At 43.7% G+C, this 24,901-nt stretch overlaps 1 protein-coding gene across 3 annotated transcripts; it reads left to right on the forward strand.

The window, feature by feature from the left end:
- The first annotated feature begins 1,710 nt into the window (after positions 1–1,710).
- SOCS2 (suppressor of cytokine signaling 2) lies at positions 1,711–24,397 on the forward strand. 3 transcript variants are annotated; one of them, XM_073554256.1, is made up of 3 exons: positions 1,711–1,822; positions 2,485–2,728; positions 23,242–24,397. In XM_073554256.1, exons 2-3 carry the CDS (start codon positions 2,581–2,583, stop codon positions 23,697–23,699), a joined length of 606 nt encoding a protein of 201 aa, XP_073410357.1. In that variant the 5' UTR covers positions 1,711–1,822; positions 2,485–2,580; the 3' UTR covers positions 23,700–24,397. The 3 variants fall into 3 exon arrangements, with proteins under 3 accessions (XP_073410357.1, XP_073410356.1, XP_073410358.1); XM_073554255.1 differs by lacking the exon at positions 1,711–1,822 and adding an exon at positions 1,892–2,025; XM_073554257.1 differs by lacking the exon at positions 1,711–1,822 and adding an exon at positions 2,034–2,194.
- Positions 24,398–24,901: the final 504 nt, after the last annotated feature.

The raw sequence follows: 24,901 nt of genomic DNA on the forward strand, positions 1-24,901 counted from the left end.
GGGATACAGGAAGGAAAATACCAAATATACTTAAACAAAAAACAGAGGAATGCACCAGGGAATGGAGGATGGGGAAAAACTAAAGTAGGAGAAGGAGGGAAAATTAGAACGCACAAAAAAGCTAGCAACAGTCACAGATAAATCCACCAAATGCCTTCTCAAATAACACCCACCAACCTCCCACCATGCAGCATAAGCTTGTTCTGACAATGAGTGCTAGCCAGGGCCCAGATCATATAGGAGATGGGAGCGACGAGCAGGGCACAGCTGAGAACCATAATGCAAGAAAGCTCGAAACGGAGCAAATTAAACCCTGCACTGCTAAAAGAAACCTGCACCATTTAATATGAAAGTGAAGTGCTTCTAATCATTGTAGGAGTAGGAGAAAGCAGAGGCTGCAGTCTGGAAGGCCACAAGACTGGATAAATCTTTTAAATAACCATTTAAAGGGACAGTGTCAGCACGGAATCATTGTTCAAACCACGTACAGGCGCTCTGTGCATCATGGCCGGGCCAAACATTTATATACACCTTCCCACCTGCTTGTTTTCCCTCTTTCTCCACCAAGTCTTCTTTGCTTGACAGCTTGGGCTTCATAGAGCTACTGTAGAGAAAGGTGGAACGAAATGGGAAACAAGCAGATGGGAAGGTGTACATAAATTATTGGCCCCGCCATGGAGAACCGAGTGGCTGTACTGGGTTTGAGCATGTCCTTCTGTGCTCACAGAGTGCCTTTAAATTACACACTGTGATGATTTCCCTTTGCTCCGTAGGCCTGACAGTCCTTCAAAAGATGGTACCTGCAAGTCCTGATGATCACAACAGCATGGCTGTGGTTGACATTTTGACACCTGTTTTGTTGTGGAACTAAAGGAGGATAAACAAAAGCAGACTCAGAATCGAGATCACCAAGACCGACACTTTTACCCTGACAGCCCCGGACTAAGCAGGTGGTCCATCACTAAAATCTGCTAGGATATACCTGAGTGAGGTAACAGGGGATTGTGCATTTAACGTGCAACGTATGGTAATATAGAGCTAAAAAAAAACAAAAACCAAGAGCTAAAGCTACCTAGTAGGGCTCTGATCACACTTTTATTTGTCGGTTCCATTTAGAGGAACAAATAGAATGTAGTTGGAAAAATGGATCTGTGGCACTGCTGAAAAAACAGAGGCAGAGTGACTGCTGAATATTTTGGGGTCAGTTTTCATAAGATAAAGTGCTGCATAAATAGGTTCTAAAAGCTGATACAAAAAGTGTCCCAGCTGGAGCCCCCCATAACCCATGGCCCCCGCTGCTTCTGACTGCATGCGTTATGTTATGCATTGCACGTGAACTTGTGTCTGCTCCTCTGAATAGAAATGTGAACGTGGCCTAAAGAAGAGGTACAATGGGGACATATAACGGGACGAGAGTCAGACATGAAGAATGAAATAAACCACCTCGTACTTACATATTGCTTCATAAATCACGAAAACTCCTATGTAGAAAGCCAGGATAACCCACAGGATGCCCTGCTGCCACTGATCGCATGCACACACCTGGCAATGCCCCACATCACTCCTGTGCCCACTGGCTGCTTTACAGAACTGGCAACAACAGAAAGTTCTTGATTGCCTAGGAAAATACAGGGATCTTATAGAAGTGGGAGGATTGCGGCTTGCAAGCCCATCATAATCTCCGCAGTGCACCGTGTGCGTCTCATCAGAACGATCGTAATGGATGACAGCTGCACCGGACAGGTCACAAAGCACGCAAGCTGCAGTTATGAAGCAGGCGCGCAGAGGGCAGCAGAGAGCAGCGCTCGCAGACACCGATCACGTGAGTGGATTCCTGGAAAGTTCCTGGAAAGCAGCCTTTACATTTACCAGATATGGGGAGGGAGAGACAGCGGAGGAGATCACAGACGGGGGAGGGAGGCGGCTCCGCACATCCACACACTGGGAATGGGGAGGTGAAATCACTACGCGCACACAAACAAAGCCACGTTACTGCTGCAAGGAGCCCGGGCACTGAGCGAGGAGGTGCGCTGCGTGTGAGCGGTGTAGGGCAGGGGTTGTGTGAGGACGGCCGGCTGCATGCGAAGGAGTGCCGCCTGTTCCTAGACAGCCGGGGATGCTGCTGTGTCCTGCCAGCTGCTGGGCGAGGAGCCTGCGGGTGCTCCGACACTAGGCATATGGAAGGCTGTGACATGTAAATATATATGGGAAGTCGCATGCACGATGTAGTCCGCTGCGATCTCCTAGAAGAATGCGGTACAAGTCGTGTGCGGCCAGGCACCTGCGCGGGAGCGTATGGTCGGGGCTGCGCCTTCCGACACAGTGATGTGGCTGCGGAGACCTAGGATCTGCCGGTAGTGGGGCTTATCGGAGTCTGGGACAGGAGGCAGCGAGGACTGGGGGGTCGGCGATAGGTTGCATATGTCACGACTAGAAACGTGAGTGTGTATATTGGGGACTGATCACTGCTCATCTGCTTTCCAGGAAGGAATCTGCTACAGACCCCGACCTTCCAGCCGCCGCAGCACCGTGATGAGGATGCGGTGACGTGGACCCCCGGCGTAGCCCCTGTAAGTGCCAATGACCCTGAGATCTCCCCACACTGCTGACAGCACCGGTACCATAGACAGCGGAGCCGGGCACCGTGGCACCCCACCGGGGGACGCTCAGGGGAGCACCGACAAGGACGAGCGTATCGCGATGTCCCTGGGAGAGCTCCGCAGGTCAGGTAGGTTCCTTGTAGGCGTGTGGGAGCTGCCGGGAGTGGTGACTGTATAACGCTCGGGGATGACGGCGCAGGTAGCTGTGCACGGGAGAGCGGCTGCCATACACAGCTGCGGTGCTAGGAGCGTGGGTCTCCTCACTGTCCTGTTATGTATGGCCAACACCTGAGCTCCGAGCCGCCGACATTACCTCACACCGTGCCTGTCCTGCCTCAGTCCCGGGGCTGCTGAGCTCGGAGCCCCCGACATTACCTCACACCCCGTGCCTGTCCTGCCTCAGTCCCGGGGCTGCTGAGCTCGGAGCCCCCGACATTACCTCACACCGTGCCTGTCCTGCCTCAGTCCCGGGGCTGCTGAGCTCGGAGCCCCCGACATTACCTCACACCCCGTGCCTGTCCTGCCTCAGTCCCGGGGCTGCTGAGCTCGGAGCCCCCGACATTACCTCACACCGTGCCTGTCCTGCCTCAGTCCCGGGGCTGCTGAGCTCGGAGCCCCCGACATTACCTCACACCCCGTGCCTGTCCTGCCTCAGTCCCGGGGCTGCTGAGCTCGGAGCCCCCGACATTACCTCACACCGTGCCTGTCCTGCCTCAGTCCCGGGGCTGCTGAGCTCGGAGCCCCCGACATTACCTCACACCCCGTGCCTGTCCTGCCTCAGTCCCGGGGCTGCTGAGCTCGGAGCCCCCGACATTACCTCACACCGTGCCTGTCCTGCCTCAGTCCCGGGGCTGCTGAGCTCGGAGCCCCCGACATTACCTCACACCGTGCCTGTCCTGCCTCAGTCCCGGGGCTGCTGAGCTCGGAGCCCCCGACATTACCTCACACCGTGCCTGTCCTGCCTCAGTCCCGGGGCTGCTGAGCTCGGAGCCCCCGACATTACCTCACACCCCGTGCCTGTCCTGCCTCAGTCCCGGGGCTGCTGAGCTCGGAGCCCCCGACATTACCTCACACCGTGCCTGTCCTGCCTCAGTCCCGGGGCTGCTGAGCTCGGAGCCCCCGACATTACCTCACACCGTGCCTGTCCTGCCTCAGTCCCGGGGCTGCTGAGCTCGGAGCCCCCGACATTACCTCACACCGTGCCTGTCCTGCCTCAGTCCCGGGGCTGCTGAGCTCGGAGCCCCCGACATTACCTCACACCGTGCCTGTCCTGCCTCAGTCCCGGGGCTGCTGAGCTCGGAGCCCCCGACATTACCTCACACCGTGCCTGTCCTGTAGCAGCTCCATTACACTGCGGACTGCTCTACCATGGCACAGCCCGTGCTAAATTCCTCCACTGCTGCCGACCTGTACTAATAAAGGAAGCGTAACTTTCATCAGCCCTGTGGACGCACTAATTTTCTACTTTACTTTTTTTGTGGTATAAGGTTTTTCATTTAACTTTATGGTCACAACCAACTTGGTTTTATATTTTAATTTATCTTCTAAGAGCTGTAGTTTGACGTACTGTAACATGCGGGCTTGTCTTTGGGGAGAGGAGTTGAAGTTTTTGAAATATACCATTAATTCTACCATTATGTATGTATCCTTAAAACAGTACATAAAGGCAACATTGGTTGTCACCAGTTTCTGAAACACCCCTTTTTTTTTTTTTTTTTTTTTGTTTGTTCAATTTGTCCCCTAACGTATCATAGAATCGTAGAGTTGGAAGGGACCTCCTGGGCCATCTGGTCCAACCCCCTGCTCATTAGGTTTGCGTGTACCTCTGTTAGACATTGCCGTTTAACACCTTCATTCCAGACGTGTCGTACAAACATACTCCTATGTATGTGTCCTTATGATGCAGGCAGCAAGGTTTACGCTATAGGCCTTTGTTTTTCCCCACAAGAATACCAAAATGTGTCTGGAAACCTCCCCAAAATGACTTGTTTTTGCAATTGCTCAGTATAAAGCTATATAAACAGGGTTTTCTTGCAGACATATAAAAAAAAAAAAGGCTGAAAACAGTATTTGCAGATTAAATGTGATTTTTTTTTTTTTTTTTTTTTTTTTTTCTGTAATACATGTTTAATGTCTTTATTCACCAAAAACTCTGCAAAAAAAAGCTAAATTCACATTCTGCAAATTTGTGATGAACACTTGCTTTGCAGCGAAGTTTCACCAGTGACAACATCTGTGAGGAGTTTGTATGTTCTCCCAGTGTTTGCGTGGGTTTCCTCCCGCACTCCTAAGACACACTGATGGGGAAATTTTAGATTGAGCCCCATTGGGGACCGTGATGTCCGTAAATTGCTGCAGAATTAATGGCGCTTTAGAAGTGAGTAAAAAATTAAATACATTTTAAAAAAAAATCTGCAGTTTTCACTCAGTCAGGGAGAAGGGGGGGCATGTGCTTGAGTTTTCTGAAATATTAGGCCACGTTCACACTTTAGAGTGTTTGCATTTTTACCTCAGTATTTATAAGCTAAAACCAGAAGTGGTGACGAGTTTCTATTATACTTTTCCTCTGACTGTCCCACTCCTGGTTTTGGCTTACAGATACTGAGGTAAAATACTGAAGGTGGGTTTATAGCTCTTTCTGCTACTGTAAAAGGTAGATTATTTGGGTTAAATGCTGTGGGTGACATGGACTACGGTAATTGCCCAACTTGTGAGCAAAACACTCATTCGTTGAGTGAAACGACTCTTGGGCCACATTAACTATTTGCAAGCCAAAACCAGGAGAGGAACAATTAGAGGGAAAAGTAAATAGAAACACGTCACCACTTCTGTATTTTTCACCCACTCCTGGTTTTGGCTTGAAAATGCTAAACGTGGCTTCTAGATTGCTTACAAATCATTTTCTACTGCACATTGTCCTGTTTAGAAGAAGGAGCCTATGTACACAGAATGACCTATGTTCGCGCATCAATACCTGGCACTGCAGTCGGGAGTGTGTATTTCTATGCAGCCGCACACTCCGGTCCTGAGTGTCGGCGGCAGTGCCGGGTATTGATGTGCGAATTTCTTGCATCACACTCAAAAGTGTGATCCCGGCCTTAAACTAAATGTTTGACACCCCCCCCCCCCGATAAAATAATCTCTCGTGCTGGCTCCATACCAGCGGTGTCGGCACTCGCGGTCCCAGGGCTGTGATGTGGTGTTGTGGCATGACATTGGTGCCCAATCAGCATTGGCGTCACTGTTGCCTCCTTCAGAAAAACTTAACATGAAGAGGAAGTCCAGGCTTCAGCTGTTCCCTGGCTTCTTCATGTTCAGTTTGTCCAAAGGCGGAATGGCTGGAATCAAGAGTGGATGCCACGTCGCATTTGGAGAGCCCCAGATGTGCCTAAACAGTGGAAACCCTGTTTTGGAAATTAGACCCCTCAAGAAATGTATCTAGATGTGTGGTGAGCAATTTGAACCCCCCCCCCCAGATGCTTCAGACCTTTATAATGTTGAGCTATGAAAATATAAAATCACATTTTAGCCCTTAATTTTTTTTTTTTTTCTCACTATGGTAACAGGACAAAATGGACCCCAAAAATTGTTGTGCAGTTCCTCCTGATTACGGTACCCTATATACAGGACTGGTGTTGGTGACAGGCAGATTAGGCAGCTGCCTAGGGCCTCCGCTTCTCCAGGGGCCCCCAGCCAGTGGCATGCCGCTAATAGCAGCACACCACACAGCTGATAATGGGGGGCCACCCATGCGCCACATTCAACTATCGGTATCAGACACCAATACATTTGAGAGCAATGATGGAGGAGAAAATGTCAGCTGATGCTCCTTCCCCCTCTGCCTCTGTCACAGCCTGTGCGCGATGATATCACTACATCGCGTACCCGCTGTGTGCCGGGCAGTGCAAATGCTGAGACCAGAGTAGATCCTGGAGCAGTGCAAGGAGGAAGTGAGGTTTGTGGGGTTTTTTTTTTTTTTTTCCATATATCAGTGAGTACTGGACTGTGGGGCTGTATTATATTATGAGGGGGCTACATTATAGTCTATGGGGGACCTGCATTGTGCTCTGAGGGGGCTACATTATATTCTGTTGGACTATGGGCAGTGCATTATACTATAGGTACTATATGGAACCAGCATTATACTGTATCAAGGACTATGGGGAATACATAATACTAACGAACTATGGGGGTGCATTATACCATATGGTCCACGGTATTTTAACCCCTTAGTGACCAGACCAAATTTTTAAAACCTGACTAGTGTCACTTCATGTGATAACTCTGGAACACTCCAACACATCCAGTGATTTTGACTGTTTTTTTTCGTGATACATTATAATTTATGGTAATGATAAATTTAGGTCAATATGCCTTGTTTATAAAAAATCAAATTTGACAAAACTTTAAAAAAATAGCAATTTTCAAACTTCAAATGATTATCCCTTTAATCCAGATAGCAACACCATAGCAAAACATTAATAACCTTTTCCCTCATGTTTGCCCTACATCAGCACGATTTGTAAAATTTAATTTTGTTAGCATTTTAGGAGGTTTAAAAGTGTAGCAGTAATTTTTCCTTTTTTTCCAAGGAAATTTGTAGGGACCTATCCAGGTTTAAAGTGACTTTGGGGGTCCTATATGTTGGAAACCCCAAAACGTGATACCGTTTTAAAAATAGCACCCCTTGCCTTTTTGAAAACTGCTGTTAGGTAGTTTATTAACCCTTCAGGTGCTTTTCAGGAATTGATGCAAAGTGGCATGACAGGATTGGAAAAAGTGTAATTTTACGACCTAAATGTCAGTAACTTCTGAACAGATCGCTATAGTCAGCAGACTCTTTAGGCCGCTATTTGGTCATAAATTGCCATGGCAAACATCAGATCCACACAATCATGATCTCAGGGTACCGAGGAGATAAAGGAGCCCCATAGTGTATGGCCGACAGCTGCTGGATTGTCACCTGTGTGGGAATGCTATTCTCTTATCTCAGGTCAGTAAAAAGATGTATTGACAGTCATTAAGTGGTTATTATACGGAGGACTATGGAGCACATTATATTATATGGAGGACTATGGCGTGTGCATTATACTACATGTGAGACTGTGGGGTGTATTATACTAAACAAGCAAAATGCTGCTCATTCGTCGAGTGATAGGATTGTTTATGTCAGAACTAAAATAATTGTTCTCAGCAGCGCATCGCCCGGTGATAACTGCAGATGTGCTGCTAACATGATACTGTATGGGGACAGATTGATCTATTAGTAGCTATTGTAGAATTTACCATATAAATAAAAATTTTATACCTATATTTCTCTTCCGTATCTGTGCATCATAAATTGTGGTAAGTTTTAAAGGTGCCCACTGAGACTTTCGCCCGGGGCTCATGAAAACCAGGAGCTGGCCCTGACTACAACGGCAGTCTGCAATTTTCAATTGGCAACATCCACTGCTGCTTGTTTCCAGGAAACTGCACATGGAGTCAAAATAGTCTCTACACCTGTAGATAGATTTTTCAAAGGGGTATAACTTCTAAAATGGGGTCACTTGAGGAGGGATTCTGCTCTTCTAGCACTTAGGGGCTCTGTATATGCAGACAGCAAACTACTATAGAAAATTATGTGCTCCCTGATGCCTCATGTATAACAGTACTGCTTAGCCATACGTGAGACTCAGAAGGTACAGAGCGCTATTTGCCAAAAGCACAATGCAGTAGTGTACAGCCATATATAGGGAATTTCTACATTCAGCAGAAATTGTGGTACACGTTTTAGTGCCATTTTTACCAATTTTTCAGTGTGAAAAATACAAAATCTGGAGCGAAAACAAAATTTTGGTGGCAAAACCTTATTTTTTTTTTTTCTTGCCCAATGGTATAAAATTCTGTGCCCCACCTGTGGTGTCAATATGATCACTCCACTCATAGATGAGTCGCCGTTTATATTCGCATATAAGCCAAGATTGTCAGCCCATATTTTGGGGGGCTGAAAGTCCCCCTCTCGGCTTATACGGGAGCCATATACACCAGGGGGGGCGCTTCTCCCGGTCTCGGGATCCTTACTTCAGTGGTACCACTCATTACATTCATGACTCTAATGAGCGCTACCACGTGACCGCTGAAGGAAGGAGCCTGAGACCAGGAGAAGCGGGGCTGCAGACCTCACGCCAGGAGGGGGTAAGTATATGCAGTATTCACCTGTCCCCGGTCCATCGCTGAGCGCTACTGTGTCCTATGGCTGTGATGTTCAGGTCAGAGGGCATGGTGATGTAGTTAGTGTGCGCCGCACCCTCTGCCTGAAGTCACTGACAGAGGACCCGGAAAAGACAGAGCAGTGACAGGTGAATATCGCAAGTGCCAGGGCCCTGAGCCAGCGGTGACATAAACACCTGTCCCCGCCTGCTCAGGTCCCTGGCACCTGGCCCCCAGCGATGGGGAGGTGAGTATGTAATACTTCATATTATTTTTTTTTTTTTTTTTTTTTTTTTTTTTTGCAGCATTTGGGGGCATAATCTACTGGGCATCTTATGGGGGCATAATCTATGGGGCATATTCTATGATGTGTGTGTATAAATATATATTTACACACATGCAGGGGATGGACAAAATAATGGAAACACCTGGGAACATCAACAAAAGTTAGTTTAATATGGTGTAGGTCCACCTTTTGCGGCGATTACAGCCTCAATTCTCTGAGGTATGGATTCATACAAGGTGTGAATTGTTTCCAAAGGAATTGTAGCCCATTCTTCAGTTAAAACACCCTCCAGTTCTTTGAGCGACGATGGCGGCGGAAATCGGCGTCTAACTTGAATCTCTAAAATTGACCATAAATGCTCAATAATGTTGAGGCCTGGGGATTGTGGGGGCTAGATGAGATGCTCAACTTCATTAGAATGTTCCTCGTGCCATGCTTTTAACGATTCTAGCTGTATGAATTGGTGCATTATCATCCTGAAAGATGGTGTTCCCCTCCGGGAACAGTGCTTGAACCATAGGATGCACTTGGTCGCCCAAAATGCCTAAATCTCGGCTGTTAATTCTTCCATGAAGGGATATCATTGGCCCGGCGGATCTCCATGAAATAGCACCCCAGATCATCACAGAACCTCCACCATGTTTTACGGCTGGGAGAAGGCAGTCTGGATGGAATGCTTCTTTCGGCTGTCTCCAAATGTACACTCGGCCGGAAATGGGTTAAACGATGATTCGTCTGAGAATATCACATGTTTCCACTGCTCGAGGGACCAATTCTGGAGGTTTCTACACCACTGTAAACCCTTGGAAACATTTGTCATTGAGAGCAGCGGTTTTCGAATTGCAGCTCTTTCGTGGAATCCAGATTTGTGCAGTTCCTGACGGACAGTTTTTGTGGAAACTGGGTTCTGTAGGTGATCATTGAGCTCAGCAGTGATTTTCGGAGCAGTGGTCTTGCAATCCTCTCACAATTCGCTTTAGAGTCTGACGGTCTCTCTGTCAACTTCGACTTTCGGCCGGACCTGTGCTTTGCTGCTGTTGTTTTTCCTTCTTTTAAACGCAGTCATTACTTTGGAGCCAGTACCTCTTGACATGCCAAGCATTCGGGCACTTTGTTACACTAGCGCCTGCCATACGAGCACCAACAATTTGCAATTTGGCCTCTTTGAAAATCCGAGAGGTCTGCCATTAGTATCAGGTTCTCATCAATGTTCTTACAATGCTGCAAAACAAACATTAATTTACATACACCACGTAACACAAATAATCAACTACAAAACATTACTATGTCACGGTTTGCATGTTTATAACATGTTCGAAGATTATGATGCCAAAACGTTAGGTGTTTCCATTATTTTTTGTGTGTGTGTATGTATATGTATATATATAATATATTCTCAAATTGGAGCAGAAAAAAATGTTTTTTCACGGCTCAATGTTATAAACTCCTGTGAAGCACATGGGAGTTCAAGGTTCTAACCATACATCTAAATAAGTTCCTTAAGGGGTCCAGTTTCCAAAATGTTATTGCTTGTGGGCGGTGTCCACTGTTTAAGCACATCAGGGGCTCTCCAAACACAATATGTTTTTTGCTAATTTAATCCAGCGTTTCTTACATTCTAAAATGTCAACTTGCGCTCTTGCCATCTATCTATCCAAACAGCGGTTTTCCCCCACATATGGTGTATCTGTATGCTCAGGAAAAATTGTACAACAAATTTTGGGGGCCATTTTATCCTGTTACCCTTGTGAGTATTGTATCTAAAGTAAAAAAAAATCGTCATTTTTCTTCCATGTTACAAAAATTCCTGTGAAGCACCTGAAGGGTTAATAATAATCTTGAATGCCGTTTTGAGCACCATGAGGGGTGCAGATTTTAGAATGGTGTCACTGCATCTTCTGTCATATAGACCACTCAAAGTTGCTTCAAATGTTAATGTGGTCCCTTAAAAAAAAAAAAAAAAAAAAAAAAAAAAAATTGTAGCTTTTGAGAAATTGCTGGTCAATTTTATTTTTTTGTTGGGAAGCTACAGTGTTTCAGAAATTGTGATTATGTAAAATGGACATGTGGGAAATGTTTAAGAACTACTTTGTGTGATATGACTCTCTGAATTTTAGGACCTAAAAATTAAATAAGCGCAAGTCATATCAAAGAAATTTCACCCTCATTAAGCACAGGGTCATAAAAAAAAACAATCTCCGAATTGGTGGGATTCCTGGAAGCGTTCCCGAGTTACTACATAAAGTGACAGTGGTCAGAATTGTAAAATTTGACCCAGTCATGAAGGTGCAAACGGGCTCAGTGGTGAGAGGGGTTAATTATGTTGTCTTCCACTTTTTGCTCAGTGGTATTATAATAAAGCATCTTGTTCTGCCTATTTATATCTATCTATCGCCCCTGTGCAGGGTCAAGTAGTTGCGATTGATGCCACTTGTGATTTCTCAAATCACAGCTGCCATCAAGCCCTAGAGTTGGTAATGGAGAGGTGTCTATCAAGCCCCTCCTTCATTATGAACCCAGTATTAACCACTTAATGACAGCCAATACTTCTTTTACTGACCTGAGATATAAGAGAATATCATCCCCATACAGGCGACAATCCAGCAGCTGTCGGCTGTTCGCTATAGCTGACAACTTGCTGCATCAGCCAGGATCAGTGTTGGCACTGTCCATATCTGTTTAACCCTTTAGTTGCTGCAGTCAAAAGTGACTACATCAAATAAATAGTTAATGGATTGTGGGGGCTTCCACTTTAATCTAACTGACACACCGAGATCATGATTGTGTGGTCCTGATGTTTGCCATAGCAGTTCATGGCCAAAAAGCAGCCTTAGAGTCTCCCGGCTATAAGCGGTCAGTTCAGAAGTTAGCGACATTTAGGTGGTAAACAGACACTTTTTCATTCCTGCTATACCACTTTGCATTCCTGAAATTCACCTGAAGGGTTAATAAACTATCTGACAAATGTTTTCAAAATGTCAGGGGGTACAGTTAACTAACAATTGTTTTCAAAATGTCAGGGGGTACAGTTTTTAAAATGGTATGTTTGGGATTTTCCAATATATAGCACCCCCCAAAGTCACTTCAAACCTGGATAGGTCCCTCAAAAAAATAAATTTTGTAAATTTCCTTGAAAAAATGACTGCTACATTTATAAACCTTCTAAAAGGCTAACAAAATAAAAAATGGAGCTGATGTAAGGGAGACATGTGGAAAATGTTAATGCTTTTCCGTGGTATGACTATCTAGATTAAAGGGATGATCTTTCAAAGTTTGAAAATTGCAAATTATTTTTTTTTTTTTTTTTAACAATACATATCAACCTAAAGTTACTATTATCATAAGTTATGTGCCATGAAAAATCTCATAATCACTGGGGTTTGTTGAAGAGTTCCAGAGTTATCACCACTTAAAGTGACACTGGTCAGAATTTTAAAAATTGGCCCCATCACTAAGGGGTTAAGTAAGGGTGTTTAAGACTCCCCAACCAGCCCACCCTCACCTTATTCACCAATTTATTAAAGAAAAATAAAATTCCTTGCAGGTCTGCAGTAATCCACCAAATCTGATGTAGTCCAGAAATGGTCACCTGAAAAACATAAAATATTTATTTCCGTCTTATGTCTTTAAAATGTTCCCACAAAGCTCTGTCAAAGTTCCCCAACTCCAGAGACTAAATGGCAGTAAAGTGACCGCTATTCAGGCGCCAGGTACTGGTGTCAGCGCTCAATGTTGCCGTGTGTTGCTGAAATTAGTCAATTTCCTTCAGATCAGGGGCAGTTGTTGTGATATCTGTATATTAATAATTTTTTCATCTTGCATGGCTTTTGTGGAAGATTAAATGCTTAAAATTCCTTGAATAATTTGCTTTTTTTTTCTAATATGTTAATTTCAGTAGGGCACTGCCTATAGAGCTTCTTTTTTTTTTTTTTTTTTTTTTCCTACGTGAGCATGAAATATTTCAATTCTTGAGGTGTTTCTGCTAGCAAAATTGCTCTAAACTTGAGTTTTGCTCAAACCCACAATGCTTAAAAAAAAAAAGTAAAAAAAAAATTATCTGATCACAACACCATGGATATGAAATAACTGGTACTGAAAAGTAACTTCACATCTCAGAGAGACAGGAGGGTCTGGGAGTATAAATTTATGATGACCTTTGACACTCAGTGCTGGAATGAATGTGTCGCATGGATTTACGTATGTCTTTTTACATCAATTAAGGAATTTGCTCCTAAGACCTTGTGGGAGCATCACCACACATTAGGAGACCCCAATCAGAGGACAATATAACATCCAGACTCCTTATCTATGAACTGGTTCAATATTTGTTTCTCCCACAATGATAGTTCTGCTTCGCATCACTTGTCTCATCTATTGCATTTCTTTCTGTGCTGTGTTGTGCATAAATATGTGACTCTTCAGATTTTGTATTAGTCAGTACCTGATGAAGAGACCTGAGTAGTCTGGAAAGCTTGCAATGTGTTACCTTTTAACGGTTAACTGAAAAGATGGTATCAACCACTGAGGACTCTCAATTCTGAATATTTTTCGTAAATCCACAATATATTTGTGGCTTTTTTTTTTTTTTCTGCCACTGAAATCGATGGTTTGTTTGCTCGGAATACTTGACACTGTACTTCATGTGGTTCTTGGTACAAAATCCACTTTATTTCTTCCAGTAATTCATAAGCTACCTGTAAAATTGACTGTGTGTATAACATAATTTTTCACATGTAATTTGTGATTGAAACTGGTAACAAATGGTTAGACTTTTGTGTGAAATTGATGGCTCGTGTCGGACATCTGCCATTGAGTATACAAAATGTTCTAAATGAATCTTGCAGCAAAAGAGACAATGTTGTATTACTGCCTGAGTTCTAGGTGACATGTAGGATGTCTCATATTGCTCTAACATCAGACCGTAACAAACCATCTCTCCGGCACTTCAAAATGAAAGTAAAATGTCATACTCGAGCGCTCTAGGAATTTGCAGACTTCTGGTGACAGGATGAGATGTGAATGTTAAACACTATTTATTTTTGCATCACATCAGGGATACAAGCGGATTTCCATTCAGGTGAAGAAAGCTGCTGGTTACCCCCCCATCGCCCTCCCACCAAGGTTTTCTGTAAGACTGTTCAGACTACAGAGACCGCTTCTGCAACTTCTGGCATTATTTGTTGTCATATCAGATTGTCTTCTGTCTGTGTCCCACTCTGTGCTGCAAATATTCCATCCTTTTATGTAGCCCTTTACTGTAAGGGTATGTTACCACAGTCAGTGAACGCTGTGGGTTGTATGCTGCGTACATCCGCAGCGGCCAGATGTTACAGCATAGTTTGAGATTTAAAGAAATCCCATCTCCACTGTGTCCAGATGCCCACGGATTACCCACGGAGATGGGCATGCAGCGCGTCTTTCCAGACCGCAGCATGTAAATCTTGCGGAGATGCGAGCTCTCAAAGATTATTATTTATATAGCGCCATTAATTCCATGGTGCTGTACATGGGAAGGGGGGGGTTACATACAAAGTTGTAGATATCGTTAACAGTAAACAAATTTACAATGACAGACTGGTACAGAGGGGAGAGGACCCTGTCCTTGCGGACTTACATTCTACGGGATAGTGGGGAGATACAGAAGGTCGGGGATGCAGCAGCTCAGGTGGTGGTGAGGTGGCAGAATGGTTATTGCAGGCTGTAAGCTTTCCTGAAAAGATGGGTTTTCAGGTTCCGTTTGCAGGATCCGAGGGTGGTGGCTAATCGGACGTGTTGAGGCATGGAATTCCAGAGGATAGGGGATGAATCTCACCCGTACAATGTATTGGATGCAGTGAATCCCCACTGTTCAATGGAACACATGTGGAATCGCCTGCGTACAATAATCGGCAGCGCTCTGGACGCAGCACAATCCGCTGCATCCAAAGCTCTGCCGATTACTGACCGTGGGAACGTAGCCTAACAGATTTGGTTAATGGCAGCTGCAGAACTCAATCCAGTGGAGACACTTGTCACAGTACTTTTCCTGGGAGTGGTGCATAACATTAGATCGTAAAGTGATTACTGTCAGCTTTAATGCCCTTTATGAGAGTTCATGTCTGCCCTGAGGAGAATTAAATGCGTGGAATTGGCTCAAAATACCTAGTACTAAAAACATTTTTTTTTTTTTTCTTCAGGTGCTCTCTTCCAGTTTCCTTGTAATGCTTTCTTAGTACAGAGCCTTAGAGCCACTTCTTGGAAGTCGGATGCATCTGTATTGAACAATTCTCTTCTCATCTTTTATAGGCAGGGCTGCATTTTGCTGAATAGGAGTGTGAAGTGCAGCAGTTACATCATCATACAAGTACACAGTACTGTAGGGTAAGCGGCTGTTACATAAACACAAAGCCAGCTTATACTTCTCCCACAACTCTCATTCTTACACATTGATGAAAAATGTTAGCTTAAACTTCTGTGCATGCATTCTTGGCACATGTTATACTGGCAAATGTAGGCGTTAAGACTGAGTCATGAGACATGCAGATGTTTGCTCACATGTTTGTGGTTACTTCTACACACGCTACTAGGTGGCACTGAAGGCATGTTCAAAGTGATACTTAAACTAAATATTCAGTTTATGCTGGCTGGAGATGGAGGGGGGGATAAATGAGGGGTGTGTGTGTGTGGGGGGGATCCCATTCCCACCTCTCTCCCCTCCTCAGTTTGTATTTGGGTTACAGAAGGTCTTTAAAGTCAATAGATTATACACAATTCAACATTGATCAGAAGTGTCTCTCCCTATGCAATGGAAGCTGGCTTATATGCAGCCAGCTTCCTGGGGCAACAGCCAGGATTAAAGAACTTGAAGGACTTGTGCAGGCAACAGTGTTTTCGGTCCAACAAAGCATTGGATCGTACTCTGGCCAATGTCCTATGGCTCATGCGCCTGTCGGTTGCCACCCTTCCCTCAGTCCGAGAAGATGGGGATGGGGGAGATGGCAGCATGCACATTTTGCATACAAGAATCAGCTCACGTGCAATTCAGTGGGCCCTTTTTCTTTTTTTTTTTTTTTTTTTTTTTAACTGTTTGGTACAAACTAACTACAAAATACTACCACAGCATGGAACGACTTTTACCAGCAGAAATGTCGATCTGCTCTTACTCCTAGGCAAACTGAGTATTTGGCTAACTGCTGCAGTCAGTCATCTAGGCAATTGAAGGGATATCAGCTTGTGGGCCCTATCTTCTGCAATATGATGGGTTCATGTTTTCCTTGATTTTTGGGGGGGTGGATATGCTGACAATATACTGTAATATAAGAGTATTGCAATTACTGCGCAAGCCATAAAAATGGGTGTGTCTCTAGTTTATAGTGAGAATTTTTAATCTTGCTGCTGAAATCTCAGATGGTTGGGTCTTGGGGTGAAGATGGATGGATACCCTTGAGTGGTGTCACTGCTCCTGACTTGTTTCAGGCTACATAATACAATGCTGCATTTATTGCAGAGTTCCCCAACTCCAGTCCTCAAGGCCCACCAACAGGTCATGTTTTCAGGATTTCCTTTGTGTTGCACAGGTGGTGCAATTATCACCTGAGCAATTCTAAGGAAATCCTGAAAACATGATCTGTTGGTGGGCCTTGAGGACTGGAGTTGGGGAACCCTGATCTATTGGACCTAGCGATCACATGATTTTAGAGTCTGGTAGTTTTTTTTTGTGTTAAAGAACCCAACCCCCTCTTAATGTGGCTAATTTCTGAAAAAGACTTGCACATTATTGGGTATCCACAACTGTAATAGCATTATAATTGTAATATTTCATCAGGTTATGTAGTGTGGAGAAGAAAATTAATCCTTTATGTATCAAAGGGTTGACATTGACTTTTAAGATTGCTACTTACAGGAGGTGGCACTAGGCTCCAGTACTTTATCTAAAGGGGTTATTTGCATACTTAAATCCTGAGAGTAGCATTAACTGGTCTAGAAGCCGCCTTACCCGAATTTGGCACTCTCACAAGGAGAAACATTATCTCCTCCTTAGACTATATGAACCAAGATTCAGGGATGGTTTTAGAATAATAAAATGAGCTAGTCATCAGTTTTAACCACGGTATATGCAGAGCAGGTTCTTCACCAGTCTCTATCAGCTGGGAGTGACTGGATGCAATAATGTAATTCAAGCCATATGGCTCTCAGAATTTGGCAACACAAAACCACTTTTAATTTTACACTTTTACAAAATGTAGCAAACTACGACTCGGAGTCCCAACCTATAAAGCTTGTTTTAAGTCATACTGAACAGCAGAAGTGTCAGTTTTACCATACAATGAATATTGTAAAAATTAAACCCAAGAAAATATTTTTTTTTTCATTTCTCCATATCCCCAAACACACAAACTTCAATCCACTATATGGGACATTAAATAATGCCATTTAAACCTATATATTTTGTACAGAAATTTATGAATTGGTTTTGTTTGACTATCGTCTGAATAGGCGTATTAACTGCCATCCATACGTGGCTTAATGATAAAGCGGCATGTTGGTGAGCTTTTATCTTTCAGAACAAGATCTGAGATGTAATTGAGGATTATTAGTCCTGACTCTTATATGCCTTGTGGCATTACAGTCTAATACATGTAAACAATCTTCCAACTTGCTAGAAGTATAGCATAATGAGATGATATAGACAGGACACGCTGACATTTGACTGTAAGATTTTGGCCACAGCCTTTATAAAGAAATTTAAATATAACGCTAAAATTTATAGCCAAACAGCAGCTTAGGCCTGTTTCACACATAGGTTTTTTTTCAGCCGAGAGACCTGGCATTTAGGGTTAAATTTCCAGCAGAGGCAATTCTTCCGGGCATGCGCAGTGTACAAATGCGGATCCGGCCAGCAAAAAAAGTTTCGGTGTCCGTCCTGTCATGTCTGCGGATGCCAAAATTTTGGCGGATCCGTAAAAAAACGGATCCAATGGATGACCATCCGTCAAGATCCGCCGATAATGCAAGTCAATGGGAAAAAAAAGGATGCGCCAAGAAAAATGGCGGATCCGTGTTTTTTTGTTTTTTTTTGGCAAAACGGCAGATTTTGACTGATGGTGACAGACGGATGTGTGAAAGAGGCCTTAGCGAAAGCTCGCTCCCGTTTACCATTTACTATCCCTATTGACCATTCAGTTCCCTGAATGACTTGCCCAACAACCTCCTTGATTAGCAGTAGGCAAGAGTAGCCCAGACCCACCAAGGGCCATCTCATTATCATCTGCAAATTAAGGTAAAAAAGATCAGTGCCTATGTCTGATAGATGCACCCAATTGCTCATAAAAAGGTCTAATATTCCACCCTCCAAGTCAATGTGCCTAAAAGAAAAACTGCCAATAGATAGTATAAACTTGCTAGTGGACCTATTCAACCTCTTTTTTGCATTTTTTTTTTTTTTTTTTTTTTTTTTTCACAAAATTTTAGATTCTACCCAAAGTAATCTCAGCACTATTTCAAAAAATACTAAGTTAGCATTTGGAGACATATATTTCTTAACTCTAACCTTTGTTTCATCTGGAATAATCGATTGTGCCGAGCTTTCCAGCCTTGTTGCCTCCAAGATGGATGATGTTGAGCAATGGAGAACTTTTGCACATCAGTCACTTCTTTCCATCTCTCACCTAAGTTTGGCTCTGATTACAATTATTTTAGTATGCTCCTAAATTGTAATGAGCAATTTATTCCTACAGTTCACAGCATATAGAACGCCCCTGCTGCTAGACTTGATATTTGTTCCTGACTCCTCTATTTATCTATGCTCAATGCCACCTTCTGGCCCAACACTCTGTTTAAGAATATGCCAAAACCACAGGTGACAGCATCTATAAAGAAAAGCAACTGCTCATCTGAGACAAAAGATGAACTTCAAATCAACCGACCATTAAACGACTCTTTAAAATACTTACCACACTTCTAAATCTTTTTACGTCCTTCGATATGCTAACATGGATCCCTAATAACCGCAATGCAGGAGGACAAGCGCCTACAAGTAACCTAGCCCATTGGCATAATTTTATCTGCATATGCTAATAAACCCAACAGTGACTCTACTAATTTCACACTTTCCTCTTACTCAACAAGCATTGTACCACCTGTCTGCACTTCTCAATTTTAGCCATTGGCAAACGAAGCTCACCTTTAACAGTGTCTATAGTAATACCTAAAAATTAAATACAATTAACTAGCAATACTGTTTTGTGCTAACGGGATACCAATGCCATTACAAACATGGAATGTATGCAGGGTTTCCTCACACACCGCTGAGTCTTTAGCTTGACAATTTTCTGTTTTTAGGACCTAATGTGCTATACCCCCTTCATACATTCCAAAACCCCCTTCATACATTCCAAAGCTGTTACTCATTCAACAAGAGGCAAAGGCTTCAAGGCAAAAACAAGAAACAGAACCAGTCGGTAAACATTAGTCAAAATAAAAATAGGTTTTCAATTTAATGGCCAACAAATTGAACCCACTAGGATGAATGGGCAATAATCTAAACGCTGATTCAAAATCGGCCATCATAGCTTCCGGCCCAAAATCTCAAAGCCGTTGAGATGATTCATCAGAAAATTATAAGTAACTGATTGTATTGATGATTTAGTATGATTTAACAATGAACCATATGGGTAAAATAAGTGATGGATTAAACTGAAAGCATTCGGGTCCTTCTTTGGAACTGCCCCCAGAGATGACAAACGGAAATGATCAAGGGTGGTGCCGTAAATGGACCCTTCCACATACAATTATTTTTTTTTTTTTTTTTCTCTTATTTCCTCTATCACCTCTGGTTGCCGCTCTGATTTTGTAAATTGTTCCAAATACTACCATCACCAGCTAACTTTGGGAATTGCAAAGCCTTCAGTTAGTAGTTTGACCATCCTGCGATCTGGATTCTAACCACCATTGTATTTTCTCCAGTCTTAATGGGCTCACTCCTTTTATTATTAAAGTCCTCTGTGTGTTTGGGGTGGGGTTTTTGTTTTTTTTTGGGCTGTTCCACCAGGTTTGCCTTTTTAAAACACCTGGCCATTTGGTGCGATCCTCCACAAAAGTAACATTCGTGGTTTGTACCTGCAGGAATTCGGCCACTTTGTGCTTCATTGAAAGCAAGACATGTACCTTTTCTAAATGTGGTTTGAGTTGGTACCTGACGTTGTGCGTTAGATTGCTTACCTGGAAGCATTAGGTTGAGCCATAAACCTACATCTTTAACACCCCGTTTCAATGATGGATATATAGCTAACTTTTGTCTAAAGTTTTTGTCATAGAAATACCAACTCAAATTAACAGTTTTTGTATGCCTCCAATACTATTTCTACATGTTGAAATAGCCTCGAGCATTTGTTGGGGCAACATTCCCCCATAACACTGGCATATATACAAAATGCTTAAAGCCAATTATTAAATGACCTGGCTATGGGTCTACTCGTATCCTCATCCTTCTCCAGCCTTGCTAAAAAAAAAAAAAAAAACTTGGAGGCTCGCAGCAAGGACAGGATATCTCTAAACTCATTATGCCATATTTTATCTTTAACAGTTGCAGACAAGTGATAACCTAAGGGGGAGACTGTACAGACTAGTGCTTCCTTATAACAATCCACCCCCAACCCTTTAACACCAGAGGCTGTTTGTAACTGTAGACTCGTGTTCTCCTTGCCTCCCCTCCAGGCCATCATCCAGGTGCCTCCATACCTCTGCTAACCCTAGGGCCCTAGAGGATATGCTAGCTGAGCATTTAGTGTCTGTTGGTTGGAGTAGCTTAATGAGCCCAGCACCTGTGACAGCTAATGTAATGTGTATGAGGTGTGTGCAGATTGCAGCTCAAACTTACCGCCCTCAGATAAGGTGGCCTGGGCTTGGTCTCACCTGAAGACCTGTCCTTCAGCTTGAGGCCTTGCAGCCCCATGACAAGCAACAGCCACGTTCGGCCGGTGGTCTACTGGGGCCAGTCTTGTCCTTTCCTTGTGCAGGGCGTCTGACCTTGATGTCTCCCGTAGCTCCTCTGGCCGTGTAATGGAGAATAGGAGAATATACCACTCTCCTTTTCCTGGACCCAGAGCGTACCCTCAGATGAAGTCATTGCAACCTTCGGCGCTTCTGACACCCTCTGCCTGTGCTTCCTGTTCCGCGATTATTCTACATCCGGCGCTTGGTCGGCGGACCTCCCAGGCAGCACTGTAAGCAGGCTTTCGCTGCTTGCTCGCCCAACTTCTGTCGCAGCTCCTCCAGGACGGCTTCTAGGATGACGAGGTACAGCAGCTGGTAGCATTTCCTTATGGCAACATTGAGGAATGACAACCCCCCCCCCCCCCCCCCATCTCTGCCCCTTATCTCTCCAGCTCCCCTTTGTTTACAAACCATTTGCCCTATCGGACGTCGCTGGGGAAAAAAATTACACTTCACCCAGTGATATGCTGCTGACAGGCCAGACCCTATACCCAATCCCTGTACCCTAATCACTAACCTAAAACTGAGAACCTTGGCGGGAGAACTTTTCATGCCAAGATTAACCCTTTAGTGGTGGGTTATACTATGGCCTGGTAATGCCATGCATTGTCGTCCTACTGGTCCAGGTGCTGCCATTCTAGTCAGGGAGCTGGCCTGCTACTGCACTTGAGCCACTAAATGCTTCATACCCAAGTACCATAAATGGGCTGTCTAAGATGTTACAGAAGCCAGGTAAGGACAGGAAATGTGATTGGCTGCAACTGTCGTGTGAATATGTGACCTGCACTGCAGAGGATTAAATTAGGTGAGTAATATCTGTTTTATGCCATAAAATAACAATGGAGTGGCCAGGCATCACCCATATATTAATGGCATTAATCAAACAAGTCAAACATTTAAAAATGCATGCTTGAAACCTCTTTCATAGACAAAGAATTGTGGTGAAAAGCACCTGAGGAGCAGGGACTGACAAGTACTATGGTGCCCTGTGTGGACATCTCTGGATGCTTCACACAACAGGAGAATGGGGTCTCCTCACCTGACGAGCACTCCAGATAGTAGTATGGAAGGTAAATGGGTGACGTTCATAGCTATGACTCCACTGTCATTTGAGTTGTGAAATATTGGGCAGTAAGCACCACGTTCTGTAGCCTATTGTAAAGAGCCAAATCTAAATACAAATTCTTCAAATGCTGTTTAAATAAGCTGCCTGCTGGTTTTGCAGGAAAATGTTCAAAATAACCTGGGGAAAAAAGCATTGTGTGCACTATAGGATTTCACCCCCCTCCCCTTCCCCACTAAGGTCAGTCTGAAACATATTCAAAGCATATTTTTGTACTTATGTAGATGGCTACAGTGCGGGCTTACATTCTACAGGGTAATGGGGAAGGAGACAGTAGGGTACGGGTTGGGGATGTGCCGGTTCCAGTGGTGCGGAGGGGGCAGCATGGTCATTAAAGGAAAGTGGTCTCAAGGAGATGGTTTCTCAACTTCTGTCTCTTAAAATTCCAAATGTGGTGGAATTCCAGAGGATAAGGGGGATACTTGGGAGGCGACTGGCTGAGGAAGCATGTGTGTGGAGGAGAGGATGTGGTCTTAGAGGATCGGAGATTACATGTTGGAAGATATCAGGAGATTAGGTCGATTTATACAGCTGAAGACCGATTTATTGACTGCTTTGTAGGTCACTGTTTGAATTGGATATGTTGGGGAATTGGGCGCTTGTGAAGGGATTTGCAGAGGAATGGTGAGGAGAGGTGGATTAGTCATGCAGCAGAATTAAAGATGTACTGATGAGGTGAGTGTTTGCTAGAAGGCCACAGAGGAGCATTAAGCGCCCACGCATATTACAGGAGATGGCTTCCTAAGGTTCCCAAATGGCAGAATAACCAAGTGACCCCCATCTTGGAAATGTATCCCTATTGATAAAATGGGAGTAACATTGAGGGCTGTGTTTTGCTTCCATTATGTGAACCATGGTTTTAGCGTTGAGTTGTGGGTTAACCAAGAAATATGTTGGACTGTAATGTCTGCTACATGTGCAAGGCAACAAACTTCATGTAATCTAGCAGATGGGAGTTCACAGCAAACTTGATGTTCATGGGTTATTAATCTTTGGAAAAGTTGTGTAGTCTAACTCCACACTTCTACATATGTTTCAGTAATTCTATAAATCTTTTTCTTTGACAGGCTGGTATTGGGGCCACATGACTGTCAACGAGGCCAAGGAGAAACTGCAAAATGCTTCTGAAGGCACTTTTCTTGTTCGAGACAGTTCACATACAGATTACCTCTTGACTATCTCTGTGAAAACCTCAGCAGGACCCACAAATCTGCGCATTGAGTATAGAGAGGGGAAATTTAGGTTGGACTCTGTTGTATGTATACGCTCCAGACTAAAGCAATTTGATAGCGTTGTCCATCTTATTGAGTATTATGTTCTTCTATCCAAAAACAAGAAATTGGATGCGGAGACTCTACCCAACAGAACAGTGCACCTATGGCTAGTAAAGCCACTTTACACATCTACCCCATCCTTGCAGCACCTTTGTAGAATGGCTGTTAATAAATGCACAAACAAAATCCATGAACTCCCATTACCCACCAGATTGAAGGAATACATAACAGAATACCGCTATCACGTGTAAATTATTTTTAAAGTCACGCCTGTGGCATGGGAAATAATATTGTATCACTTCCAAATCCAGTTAAATCAGTGGCCAATTCCAAGAAGTTTATGACTTCATTTCAAACTGATTGTTATGAGACTAGGAGGCCTTGGATCATTGGTGCTGTATCTGCTTTCTCCATACCTTAGTGATCTATTGTGGAACAAGAATGTGATTCTCGATAATGCAGAATGTTTGTCTAGTTCCAAGGGTTAACTTTTTTGTCCATCTAACTACTTTAAAGAGTAACTTTCACGTTAATTTAAATCAATGGTGCACACGAAAAATAAGCAATTTTGGAGAAATCCTGGATTGATTGACTTTCATTTCATTGTTAAAATCTGTACTCGGTGAAGACAGATTTTCCAATAACTACGGTAGGCGCTTATTAAATTGTATTGGGAGGAGCTAGAGGCAGACATGGGCATTCTGCTTCAAGTTCCCCTCAAACCACAGTTGCCGTTCTTTATAGAACTTTACAAGCACCAACTGCCCTGTATCTCAGTAACTGTAAAATCTGTCGCCACTAAAGACAGTTTACATTTCAATTCAGAAGTTTGGAGAATGAATAAGACCAGGAGAAAGAAGCAGATTTTTCTAATAAAATATACTATTTTTTTTTTTTCTTCACGTACTACTGATTTATGAAAAAAAAAATTAAAATGGCAACTTTTCCAGCCTCGCTTCCTTTTCTGTGGTATGTGTTAAGATCTAATTACTCATAGACAGATGTCCTTGCTGGAGAGAAACTGACTATCCTGTTGAAAACCGAGGATGTTGGTGCATGTCTAGAAACAAACCTGTCAGACATGAATCATCTTGTCCTCTCACAGCTGACAGCAGGGAATGGGATGAGTTTTGTGGTCAAGCCATCACCATCTCAACATGCAATATAAATCTGAGAACTTGAACATTTAGTTGCTTAAAGGGAATGCGTCAGCGCTTTTTTTATTTTTGGTATTTGAAAGCAGCTTAATGTAGAGCAAGTGAGCCAGATCACAGTAATTTGTCACTTATTGGGCTGTGTTGTAGTTTCAATACAAGTGGTGTCTTATCACTAGAGGGCTGCAGTCAGGTTAATATGTGTAACCATGCCTTCACCATTGATTGTACTGCACACACACCCATTCACCAAACTGTCAAAGCTCCGCATTCTGACCACTCTGTCTACAGTGGAAAAA

Source organism: Dendrobates tinctorius, unplaced genomic scaffold (genome assembly GCF_039654945.1).
Source record: "Dendrobates tinctorius isolate UK_male_01 unplaced genomic scaffold, ASM3965494v1 ptg000209l, whole genome shotgun sequence".
In the NCBI taxonomy this organism is placed as follows: domain Eukaryota; kingdom Metazoa; phylum Chordata; class Amphibia; order Anura; family Dendrobatidae; genus Dendrobates; species Dendrobates tinctorius.